General features: G+C 41.5%; 1 protein-coding gene across 1 annotated transcript; it reads left to right on the top strand.

Annotated features, from left to right (window-relative positions):
• Nucleotides 1–239: 239 nt before the first annotated feature.
• Nucleotides 240–11098, top strand: galnt14 (UDP-N-acetyl-alpha-D-galactosamine:polypeptide N-acetylgalactosaminyltransferase 14 (GalNAc-T14); the record flags this gene model as incomplete). The annotated part of the gene is given in 3 exon segments (XM_034232294.1): nucleotides 240–384; nucleotides 6450–6569; nucleotides 10200–11098. Coding segments are annotated over 3 exon segments (424 nt in total), but the record flags the coding sequence as incomplete, so codon positions are not given.
• Between the last annotated feature and the right edge of the window lie 2214 nt (nucleotides 11099–13312).

Raw genomic sequence — 13312 nt, forward strand, 5'->3', positions numbered from 1 at the left:
TCCAGCCTCAGTCCGCACGGCAGGAACCTGGACCCGTATCCAGGCTCTGGATCTGAGGTTGTAAGAGTCAGAAACTGGAGCAAATCTCTCACATATATACTGTTTTGAAACTCAAGCCGGTGACGAGTGATATTTTAACAAGTAAATACAAATAAAATAGAAATAGTGCAAGAAGAGTCTATATACAAGTAAATGGAATGATAAATAATTAGCTAAACGTTGTGTTTGGTGTCCCTCAGGGTCCCCGATGACTCTGACTCTCAGACCGGGTCCATCCGGCAGAGACAGAACTGCCTGGAGTCTCAGAGGCTGGAGGAACAGGATCTGCCCGTCCTCACGCTGGCCCCCTGCAGCGGGAAGGAGGGCGTCCCCGTCGTCAACCAGGTGATTCTACTATTCAAATTAAAATGTATTTATATAGCCCAATATCACAAAACAATCATTGATTGAAAATACGTTTGTCTCCGAGGGATTCACAAGTCAACAAACATATCTGAGAATATAATAAAATGACAAGATAAATGGGAAAATACCAATGAATGGGTACAAAACATAATGACACAAATACAGTTAGAAAACAATAATTACAATTCCATAAAATGAAGAGTCCATGAGGATGTTTAAAAGGGGGTTTAAAACCAGTCCTAACTGTAATTTTGGTATTTTAAGTACATTGTCCAATACTTTACTACTTGAAAAAACGTTTTCTTGTAACAGAGTAAAAGTTATTTTTCGGCCTAGGGGGGAGAGTGTGTGCCATAATTAATACCCGTAGGAGTCTCATTATTCTCTTAAAAGTGAGTGGAGGAATGTCAGAGGATAAAATGCCTGAAGGCTCGAGGGTCGCAGCAGGTTAAAATCCCCAAACTCACAGGGAAAACACTGTGTGTGTGTGTGTGTGTGTGTGTGTGTGTGTGTGTGTGTGTGTGTGTGTGTGTGTATGTGTGTGTGCGTGTGTGTGTGTGTGTGTGTGCTTCCTTTGTTCTCTTCTCTGCCATAATTAATACCCGTAGGAGTCTTAGTATTCTGTGTGTGTGTGTGTGTGTGTGTGTGTGTGTGTGTGTGTGTGTGTGTGTGTGTGTGTGTGTGTGTGTGTGTGTGTGTGTGTGTGTGTGTGTGTGTGTGTGTGTGTGTGTGTGTGTGTGTGTGTGTTATCAGCTGCTGTAGAGAAGCCCTGAAGGCTCTGTTTGCTCAGAAGTCGGGTTTGAAGTGAGACTCCCAGGTGGGACTGTTTTTCAATACAACAATTGTTATTCATTTTCCTCTCCTGTCAGTTTGAGAAGAGAGTCCCTCTCCCCTGGTGTTTGCAAATATACTCAGCCGATCTAATTAAAAGAAATCCACATTAAAAGAAACTTTCATTTCCTCACACCCTTAGAGTCTTACAGCTCAGAACTGGTGAGAAATACTAACAGGGAGTTTTCTATCCAACCAGACTTTAAAATGACATGTTTGAAGCTTCCTGCCAATGGCCCCTTGTAGTTATGTTAATATTAACCTTCCTATCTCTGACGCAACAGAGTATAATCTAACAAAACCCTTGACCCCATGTCCCCTACTTGACAGCCAGTGTTAGTTTATATTCCCCATTAGTATATACTGATATATATATTCATGGAGACATGTCCCAGTAGAGACACTACATACTGATATACACCTGAACATCAGCAGGAGAGGACTCTTTAAAGTAGAGACACCACATACTGATATACACCTGAACATCAGCAGGAGAGGACTCTTTAAAGTAGAGACACTACATACTGATATACACCTGAACATCAGCAGGAGAGGACTCTTTAAAGTAGAGACACCACATACTGATATACACCTGAACATCAGCAGGAGAGGACTCTTTAAAGTAGAGACACTACATACTGATATACACCTGAACATCAGCAGGAGAGGACTCTTTAAAGTAGAGTCACTATACTGATATACACCTGAACACCAGCAGGAGAGGACTCTTTAAAGTAGAGACACTACATACTGATATACACCTGAACATCAGCAGGAGAGGACTCTTTAAAGTAGAGACACTACATACTGATATACACCTGAACATCAGCAGGAGAGGACTCTTTAAAGTAGAGACACCACATACTGATATACACCTGAACATCAGCAGGAGAGGACTCTTTAAAGTAGAGACACTACATACTGATATACACCTGAACATCAGCAGGAGAGGACTCTTTAAAGTAGAGACACTACATACTGATATACACCTGAACATCAGCAGGAGAGAACTCTTTAAAGTAGAGACTCTACATACTGATATACTCCTGAAAATGGACATAATGACCCTTTTATGAAAGCTTTATTTATTCTTAGTAGTGGACTTCCCTTCTTGTAGGACCCTTCCCCAAATGTACCTGGTTCCTCTATAACAGCCCTCGACCAAGTTTAATTAACTCATGTCAGTACATTTTTTTCTGTAAACCTGCAGATAAACAGACAAACCCAGACAAAAACATACAAATGCAAAATACTCTTAATATAGCTTTATAGAGAGAACTATGAGGCAGACATGTGTAAGTAATCTGAAATATTTACTGAAAACATAAATAGTTTGGTCCCTAAGAAACAACAACAGGATTTCTTTCAAGTCCACTTTGCACCAGCTCTCACACACAGAGGGAGACATCAATAGCAGGGAGACCAATCTGTAAACTAGCAGAGAACAGACTTCTTAATGGCAGTCAAAGGATTCAAATATATATACACTTGCTCCATTACAAGTCTCACAAGGCTGACAGCCGCCTATAACAGCTAGGAAGGTGCCGGGCATGAAATACGAGCCACTGAGCTGCAAAATACGTCTTTCTGAACACAATCTGTTCCAAATGTAATGAGAGCAAAAGCATGAAGCTGCAGCTACGCCTGGTTCTGAATGAGAGCATGAAAATGAGTCCGTGCTTAGTCGACTGTTTGAGAGAAATAAAGCTTACTCTCACATCTTCCAGCACAAGACTGCAGGTGTTACTCTGAGCCAAAGTGAATTTTGTTTTTAACCTTTTATTTTATCCGGGAAACATTTCTGCTGATTTGTGTTTCTACAGAACCACTGAGAATGTTAACTTGCAGACCATAACTCTGATTAATCCGAAGAGAGGCTTAAACACAGCTGGATTCTCCATTTTAATGCATCTAATAGGCTTGTTACTATGTTTTAAATTCCTTTGGTTTGCCTCTTATTGACACCCGGGTGTAGGTACTGATATACACCTGAACATCAGCAGGAGAGGACTCTTTAAAGTAGAGACACTACATTCTGATATACACCTGAACATCAGCAGGAGAGGACTCTTTAAAGTAGAGACACTACATTCTGATATACACCTGAACATCAGCAGGAGAGGACTCTTTAAAGTAGAGACACTACATACTGATATACACCTGAACATCAGCAGGAGAGGACTCTTTAAAGTAGAGCCACTACATACTGATATACACCTGAACATCAGCAGGAGAGGACTCTTTAAAGTAGAGACACTACATACTGATATACACCTGAACATCAGCAGGAGAGGACTCTTTAAAGTAGAGACACTACATACTGATATACACCTGAACATCAGCAGGAGAGGACTCTTTAAAGTAGAGACACTACATACTGATATACACCTGAACATCAGCAGGAGAGGACTCTTTAAAGTAGAGACACTACATACTGATATACACCTGAACATCAGCAGGAGAGGACTCTTTAAAGTAGAGACACTACATACTGATATACACCTGAACATCAGCAGGAGAGGACTCTTTAAAGTAGAGACACTACATACTGATATACACCTGAACATCAGCAGGAGAGGACTCTTTAAAGTAGAGACACTACATACTGATATAATACACCTGAACATCAGCAGGAGAGGACTCTTTAAAGTAGAGACACTACATACTGATATACACCTGAACATCAGCAGGAGAGGACTCTTTAAAGTAGAAGACACTACACACTGATATACACCTGAACATCAGCAGGAGAGGACTCTTTAAAGTAGAGACACTACATACTGATATACACCTGAACATCAGCAGGAGAGGACTCTTTAAAGTAGAGACACTACATACTGATATACACCTGAACATCAGCAGGAGAGGACTCTTTAAAGTAGAGACACTACATACTGATATACACCTGAACATCAGCAGGAGAGGACTCTTTAAAGTAGAGACACTACATACTGATATACACCTATCTTGTCTTTTTATTTTGTATTTATTATATTTTATTTGACACTTAACTAAATCATCATAAGTCATTTTATTGTGTTTTTTACACTCTCATACATTTTTTACTGATCTTTAGAAACTTTAAACCCCTGACACAAATGATCTCGTGTAATTGGTCCATATAAATAAGATTTGAATGCAGCTCTCAATAACCTACATGTGCCTACGCTCTGATTCACTCTTGATGTTATATCAAGTAAATCTCCATAAATCAGATAATCAGCTGGTTTGACGCTGAAAAAATAACCTCTTTGATGCCAGATCTGAAACTAAGGAAACAAACAAAGACACACCTCGTGCTTCAGCCTGTGTTCCTGCAGAGAGACGTATCGAGCGACAGCACCAATTAACCTGCACCGTCATTCTCTGAGCTGCAGTTCAATAAATCAATCACATGCTGAAGTAAACCCCGCCGCGTTGAGTTATTCAACATACAACTCCATAAATCAAACCGCTGCTTTGAGAAGACCCCCCACTGTCTCTCCCTCTTTTACCTCACACAGGCCAATGAGCAATGATTTGTCCGTTTAAAAGCAGCATAAAACACAACAAATATTTATTTATTGTTGGTTAGTTCCTCAAATTAAATTACTTATCACGATGGACCAAAATTACCTTTATTTTTACACATTTTTTATAAATTTTCGACATTGAAAGACAAATAAAACAAAGAATTACATGATAAAAATAATCTATTAAATACAAAAGTTCATGTTATTGCATATTTGTTTTGCAAATACAGACAATAATGACTATAACCATTAGCAACAGCGTGTTAATCTCTAATGTAATATTACTATAATCAAAACAATGAATATGCCATTGTTAATTCAACAATAATTCAAATATGTGGCACCTTCATGGAGACATGTGTGTGTGTGTGTGTGTGTGTGTGTGTGTGTGTGTGTGTGTGTGTGTGTGTGTGTGTGTGTGTGTGTGTGTGTGTGTGTGTGTGTGTGTGTGTGTGTGTGTGTGATTGGTCAAACGCGATGTCCCGCCCCTTAGCGTAACAGGTACATGCTATGTGTGAGAGAAACTCCCTCTGGATGGAAAACACAGGGATTTTAGCCTTTGCAGACCATTTACATGCACTAAAAGCTATAGAAGACACTACAGGGAAATAGATAGAGCCTCTTTCAAGTGTTCAAAATATTGTTTGAGTAAAATAGTGCCAACAAATAAATAAGCTACTTGTCTCCTTTCTCCCTGAATGACACCTCAATAGAAGCCAGCCGTTATCAGCAAATGTCATGTTTGAAGAAATACAACAACAACCTCTGAAATGATGAAACATTGTTTTGACTTCCTGTTTGTGTGTTTGAGTCTGCAGGAGTAAAATAGGAAACTCTTTAAAGTGTTCAACATATTTTAAAGTCAAATTAAAGGTGGGGTAGGTACGTTTGAGAAACCGGCTCGAGATACACTTTGTTATATTCCATGGAATGCTCTTAACATCCCGATAGCAATGAATATCTTAATACATTAAGTGCTTTGACAATAAATCCATAAAAACACATCAATGTGCATTGTCCCGGTTCAAATCAACGATTACAATTAAATTATAAAATTACTTATAATGTAATAGAAGCATATAGATGATTCTGAAAAGGACAATTCTGCATAAGGAGTAGGCTACTTTTTAGGTAAATGAATGCTTTTAAATTATACTTAAAGGTGGGGTAGGTAATTCACTTCAGAAACACTTGTTATATTCCATGGAATGCTCTTAGCATCCCGATAGCAATGAATACATTAAATGCTTTGACAACAAATCCATAAAAATATCATCAGTTGAAGCCGTGTCGCTGTAAAAAGCTCGACCAATCATCTGAGCCGGCTAAAGTAACTGGATGGCCTACCTGCCTGTCAGCCTTCCATCTGTGCACTAACTCATCTCGTGCCCTCATTGGTCATGTGCGCGTCCGTGTGTGTTGGAGGAGGGGCTCTGTGAGGAAGGGGCAGATTTTCTCCGGTTGTGTATTTTCTAATTCTACTCGAGCTGGTTTTCTCCAAAATGACCTACCCCACCTTTAAGTAAAATAATGGCACAAATAAATAAGCTACTTCTCTCTCTGCTACATTTCTTCCTTCTCCCTGAATGACAGCTGATCAGAAGCCAACCGTCATAAGTACATGTCATTTTTAAAGAAAAACAACAACATTTGAAATGATGAAATGTTGTTTTGACTTCCTGTTTGTGTTTGTGTCTTCAGGAGTGGGTGTACACACACGGGCAGCAGATCCGACAGCAGCAGCACTGCCTCTCTCTCTCCACCACCTTCCCCGCCTCTCAGGTGCTGCTGCTGCCCTGCAACATGGCCGACGGCAAGCAGGTCTGCACACACACACACACACACACACACACACACACACACACACACACACACACACACACACACACACACACACACACACACACACACACACACACACACACACACACACACACACACACACATACACACACACACACACACACACACACACACACACACACACACACACACACACACACACACAGATTCACGCTGCAGGGGCAGATGCGTGACACTTTTTTGGACAGGCAGCTTGAAATACTCTTCACACACACATACATACACACACACACACACACTTGTCATTACCTGACCACTAGGCACCTTGACGGCGTCCCAGAAGCCCTTGCAGCGGAGAACAACCTGACAACCAATAAATCAACAGACAGAGAGAGAGGAGAGAGGTACAGGTGGAAAGGTGAAGCAAGACAGACAAAGGGGGAGAAAGGGAGGAGGAAGATGAAGAGGAGGAGGGAGAGAGAGAGAGAAGAGAGAGAGAGAGAAGAGAGAGAGAGAGAAGCTGAAGATTCGCTGTTTATTCTGCATGGAAATTATGGCTTTAAAGAAATACCCTAAAAAGAAAAGCCAACAAGGAGCTAAGAGAAAAGGACAGAACCAAGGAAGGAAGGAAGGATAAAAGAGCTGAGGTTACTTTAAATGAGAGCTACACACACACACACACTCCCATGCATAACTAGGCAGATGCTATATCGCTGGGAAAGGTTACATTCGGTTTGTGCCATTTCTACATTTTATATCAGGTACGGTGATGTTACATTGACTTACAGCACGCACACACACGCACACACACACACACACACACACACACACACACATACACACACACACACACACACACACACACACACTGCTGAGAGAGACGGTGGGGGGGGGGGATGAGGTTAACTAAAGGATAGAGAGAGTTGATGTGACTAGAAGCATTGAGCATCTTATAGTTTAAAAAGAGTATTAATCTTTTGAATCAGTCTTTCCCTTTGGAGTCATGTCGTAGCCTTAGTTTCAGGGCGTTACCACGTGTGATTTAAGCAATAGCTCACGACAGGCCGTAGTCATGATGTCACAGCTAAGGGGCGTGGTTCGGCCCGACGCGACGCATGCAGTTTGCTTTTCAGCCCAACTGTATTCAGTTAAATCGACCGGACTTCTTTCTGCAGATGTGAGCGTCCTTAGCAACGGTCAAGTCCTTGCTGCACATTATCCCTCACATGCTTCCATCTTAAGCTTTGTTAGTTAGTTAGTTTCGGACGTAATGTAACAGCTGTAGCTTTTCTCAGACGCGGAGGGATACTGACTTGTTGTGAAAAGTAACTACAATTCTACCCGTGATATACGCTCATTATATCACGGCTAAGAACCAATCAGATTGCTTGATTTGACTAGTCCGTTTTATAAATATATATGATTTTTACATACATTTTGTATCAATATGATGACTTTTTAAAGTTTTTGTCATCATTTTTTATCTTGCAAGAAAATATAAATTACTTAAAAATACTTATATATATATTTTTATGAAGCACTTTATTCTTAATCTTGCAAAATCTTAATATCGTTTTTATTCATTTTTTTTATTATACAGATTTTTATGATTATCGAAATGTTTACTGTCGTTTCTAATCGTAAAATATTTGTTTATGTATTATTTTTATTTTTATTTAATGTTTCTTGCGAAGCACTTTGAGCTGCATGTCATTTTAATCTCACAAAATCCTACATTTGATTTTTTCAGTGAAGCTTTTTCATTTCTATGAAAGGTTTCTGTATAAATAAGTAGAGTTGAGTTGAAGTAGGGAAGACAAGAAGTGGTCATGAAACTTTAACCTGCAGGAGCCTCAAAGGAGGAGATGTCAGTCCGTCTGTTACCCTGTGAGTCCCAGTGCATTCTGGGAGTTTAACTCCCCGCTGTCACGCTGCAGAGGAACAACCGGATTTAGAAAGTTAATATAAAGTATATATAGTAAAGGAGAGAGAGAGAAAGTGAGGACAGATGTTTTTCTCGCAGTCCGACGTCAGCATGCCGCAGTAATGAGGTGAATACTAATTGATTTACTTTTAATTATCCCACCCTTTTTTTTTTCAATTAAAAAGCTCTGCGGCCTGCTACACTCTAATGAGCGTGTCATCTTGACAAGGACCCACAATGCAACTCTGCAGAACAAAGCTGTGTGTGTGTGTGTGTGTGTGTGTGTGTGTGTGCGTGCGTGCGTGTGCGTGTGTGTGTGTGTGTGTGTGTGTGTGTGTGTGTGTGTGTGTGTGTGTGTGTGTGTGTGTGTGTGTGCGCGTGTGTGTGCGTGTGTGTGTGTGTTGTTACAAGGCCTTCTGAGATCAGGATACATGACAGCGATACGCTTCAGAGAAGTGTGTCTCTCTCTCTTTCTCTCCGCTGGATGAAAGACTCTTTTCATGTCTGATCATATCTGCCGCTTTGTTTTCCAGCTAAAGAATCCAATTATGAATAATGCACACATGCAAACTCAAAGGCACTCAAACACACACACACACACACACACACACACACACACACACACACACACACACACACACACACACACACACACACACACACACACACACACACACACACACATGCCATGTATACATCACTTCAGGGGACATTACATTGACTTACATGCATTTCCTGGAGACTTATCCTAACCTTAACCATAACCAACACATATTTAACCCTAACCCTTAACCTTACCCTAACCCTTAACCTTACCCTAACCCTTAACCTTAACCTTACCCTAATCCTAAACCTAACCAAATCTTCACCCTAAAATTAATGATTCCCCTCATGGGGACCTCCAATTTGTCCCCATAAGGGAAGCCAGTCCCCACACGTGACTATGTAAACAGATGTAGGTCCCCACAAGTATAGTAATGCTAGACCACACACACACACACACACACACATACCATGTATACATCACTTCAGGGGACATTACATTGACTTACATGCATTTCCTGGAGACTTATCCTAACCTTAACCATAACCAACACATGCCTAACCCTAACCCTAACCCTAACCAAGTCTTCACCCTAAAATGAATGACTCCACTCATGGGGACCTCCATTTTGTCCCCATAAGGGAGGCGAGTCCCCACACGTGACTGTGTAAACAGATTTAGGTCCCCACAACTATAGTAATGCTAGGCCACACACACGCGCACACACACACACTATGCAGAGTGTGTGTTTGAACAGAAAAACCTCTGGATCTAAGCTAGAAGTGAGGAGAGGGCTCCATCTAGTGGTGAATGATGAGAAACACCAGTTCAAAATATTCCAGAGATTTGAACAGCCTGATTTCAGTAGTCCAGGATTTTCTTTATCTTTAAACCATAATGTTTTTCAAACAGGCGTTTTTTATGTCATGACTCCCTGATTGCCCATGCAAAGTTACAGATTAGTTTTGTTGTTAAAAAAATCCTGGATGAGCCCAGTAATTCAGGTTCAACTTAGTAAAGAGGTTTTATCAAAAATGTGGCACACAACAGATATCAATCTAAAAGATATCAATATCTTTGACCAGAGAACTTTTAAAAACGAGTATCTGTACTTCCACTTGAGTAAAGGATGTGTGTACTTGTGTCCTCTCTGAAACCCTCTCTTGTGTATGTTCCTTAGCGCTGGCAGAAGTCGGGCACTCACCTGGAGCACCTGGTGTCTCGCTTCTGTCTGGACTCGGAGATGGCTCTGGACGGCATGGACTCGTCCCGCATGCTGGTCATCAGCCCCTGTGAACTGAGCGCCTACACACAGAGATGGGAGGTGCCTTTCTCCTGACCTTTAACCCCCTGAACACCTTTCACCCCCAAAACACCTGCCCTGTCACTCACCCACAGCCTCAAATAGTAGCAGAGAGGACGCTCTGACGCAGGGAGGAAGCATGAGCACGTCAGGATGAAGTGACGGAAGATAAACGGAGGGTTTGTTATGACTTTGTGACGCCTCTTCACTGTGTGTCATGGGGAGACATTGAAGAGAGGATCTGTTGGGTCTGAAATCTGGGTTTATTGAAGATCTGTTCTGGATCAAAACATTGTTAAATAAATCAGAAATGTCCGGTTTGTTTTGTCCGGAGAATAAAGTGTGAATGTTTGAGGCTGAGAAGAAGTTTTAGGGGACGAAATGAACCAAGTGCACCTTCAAAAAAAAACGATCCGTCAAAGATATAAAGAAACTATTAGAGAATGTGTCTTGTAATATTTTGCTATGAAAGTGTATGTTTTCAAGAATCTGGGAAGTAAAACCAAGCACAAAACAAGCTTATAATTTACTTCAAGGCCTTATTTAAACTGCAGTGGTGCAGGGATGACAGGAAGTTAGCATCATAACCTCCCTCCACAAAACGCTATCTGATTCCTCTATTGGATTTTGAAATATTTGAGAAAATAATCTCTGTGTCAAACAAACTTTTATGATACTTACACATTTGGATCAGCAGGATAATCTCCACATATTAACATCACTTTATGATTTCTGAAGTAAGAAGCTAATGTTGGGCTATAAAGGAACTACAGCGCGGTCACATGACTTCACGTCTCCACCGCTAAGCTAAAGGTGGCTAATGTTGGGCTATAAAGGAACTACAGCACGGTCACATGACTTCACGACACCACAGCTAAGCTAAAGGAGGCTAATGTTGGGCTATAAAGGAACTACAGCACGGTCACATGACTTCACGTCACCACCGCTAAGCTAAAGGTGGCTAATGTTGGGCTGTAAAGGAACTACAGCATGGTCACATGACTTCACGTCACCACCGCTAAGCTAAACTACAGCAAGGTCACATGACTTCACGTCACCACCGCTAAGCTAAAGGAGGCTAATGTTGGGCTATAAAGGAACTACAGCACGGTCACATGACTTCACGTCACCACCGCTAAGCTAAACTACAGCAAGGTCACATGACTTCACGTCACCACCGCTAAGCTAAAGGAGGCTAATGTTGGGCTATAAAGGAACTACAGCACGGTCACATGACTTCACGTCACCACCGCTAAGCTAAAGGAGGCTAATGTTGGGCTATAAAGGAACTACAGCACGGTCACATGACTTCACGTCACCACCGCTAAGCTAAAGGAGGCTAATGTTGGGCTATAAAGGAACTACAGCACGGTCACATGACTTCACGTCACCACCGCTAAGCTAAAGGTGGCTGATGTTGGGCTATAAAGGAACTACAGCACGGTCACATGACTTCACGTCACCACCGCTAAGCTAAAGGTGGCTGATGTTGGGCTATAAAGGAACTACAGCACGGTCACATGACTTCACGTCACCACCGCTAAGCTAAAGGTGGCTGATGTTGGGCTATAAAGGAACTACAGCACGGTCACATGACTTCACGTCACCACCGCTAAGCTAAAGGAGGCTAACGTTGGGCGGGATGACGTTTAGTCGTCTCATTTAGACACTTGTTAGCAACTGGGCAGGACTCATTCCTGCACCACTCTACAAGCATCCAGAAAGGATTGTCAAATAAAATATACATGTGTCATGGGACCTGACCAGAAATAAGTGAACAGAATGTCTGTTCTTGTTCTAAATTTATAAAAACAGTTCCTATAACCACTAGCATCTCAGTTCCGTGACTCTAGACTTGATGAAGAGAATACTATTGTTGTGTTCAAAATTCCAGGAAAGACAGACGACTTCTAAGTTTAACTATTTATTATGAGAGAGCAAAATATATATACTGTATCACTTGGCCAAGGACTCTGTCACGTCATAGAATTCACAGACAGCAAAGCTGAAATCTGGCAGTCTATTTCCGTAAAGAGCCTCGAACCTCGTGCGACAATACATCTTATTACAAAGGGCGTTGACCGTACATTTATGATTGGTCAAGACTAGCTGAAGAGATACCACGGTTTAGACTTGGTTCTCTTTGGTTGGTGCGCAGACTCAGATAGAGTCTCTTGGCAACACGATCCTCCAATCAGCATTCGGCCGGCCTGTGGAAGTCCCTCCCTACTCTGGCACCATCATACGTAATTTGTTTTCGCTAACGTGTCTTCAGATATAGTGGCTTCCTAGCTCTGCGTGGGAGAGCGGGTCCCATACAACTCAAGGCCGGTGCGATGTGCTGTTCTGACTACCTCTTTGTGTTCTCTCAGTCTCTGCACCTGACCTTGCTACTTTCAATATTGCAAGCTAAACACTTTCTTGTGTGACTTTTCCCTTCGTTCCTATCCTCCCCATCACAACTTGGGGGGGGGGGGGGGGGGGTGATTGGGTCTATTTATTCCAAAGTCACAGCCACATAAATGAGCACAATAAGCTTATAGTGTAATAATATGATGCAGTCTTTCTATAGTTATATACAAATAGCCTCCACACTATCCTGTTTCCAACCAAACTGATCACTGTCTCACCATCAACTTCAAGATAAATGAGTAACCCTGCTTTGGGAGATGGAGAGAGAATATAAGCCTGACAGAACCAAAAAATACGTTATTGTTAAGAACTCAATATTTAGTGGGGTAGTTTATATAATGCTCTTAATATGAAATGGATTCCCCTGCTCTTTACCCTTCTGAAGTATGCAAGGTGGAGGAGATGTTTGATGCATTTTGGATGTTTATTTGACCATAATGTCCCAGTTTCTATACTGCAGCTTCCTTTCCTGTACATACGGTGTCGGACAGGTGCACACGCGCAACAACAGACCAACACATTTCCATTAGGAGAAACCTGTGCAACTTCAGAAACGATGCAAACATAAAGTGAATGAA

The sequence above is a fragment of the Gymnodraco acuticeps genome, unplaced genomic scaffold (genome assembly GCF_902827175.1).
Source record: "Gymnodraco acuticeps unplaced genomic scaffold, fGymAcu1.1, whole genome shotgun sequence".
NCBI lineage: Eukaryota > Metazoa > Chordata > Actinopteri > Perciformes > Bathydraconidae > Gymnodraco > Gymnodraco acuticeps.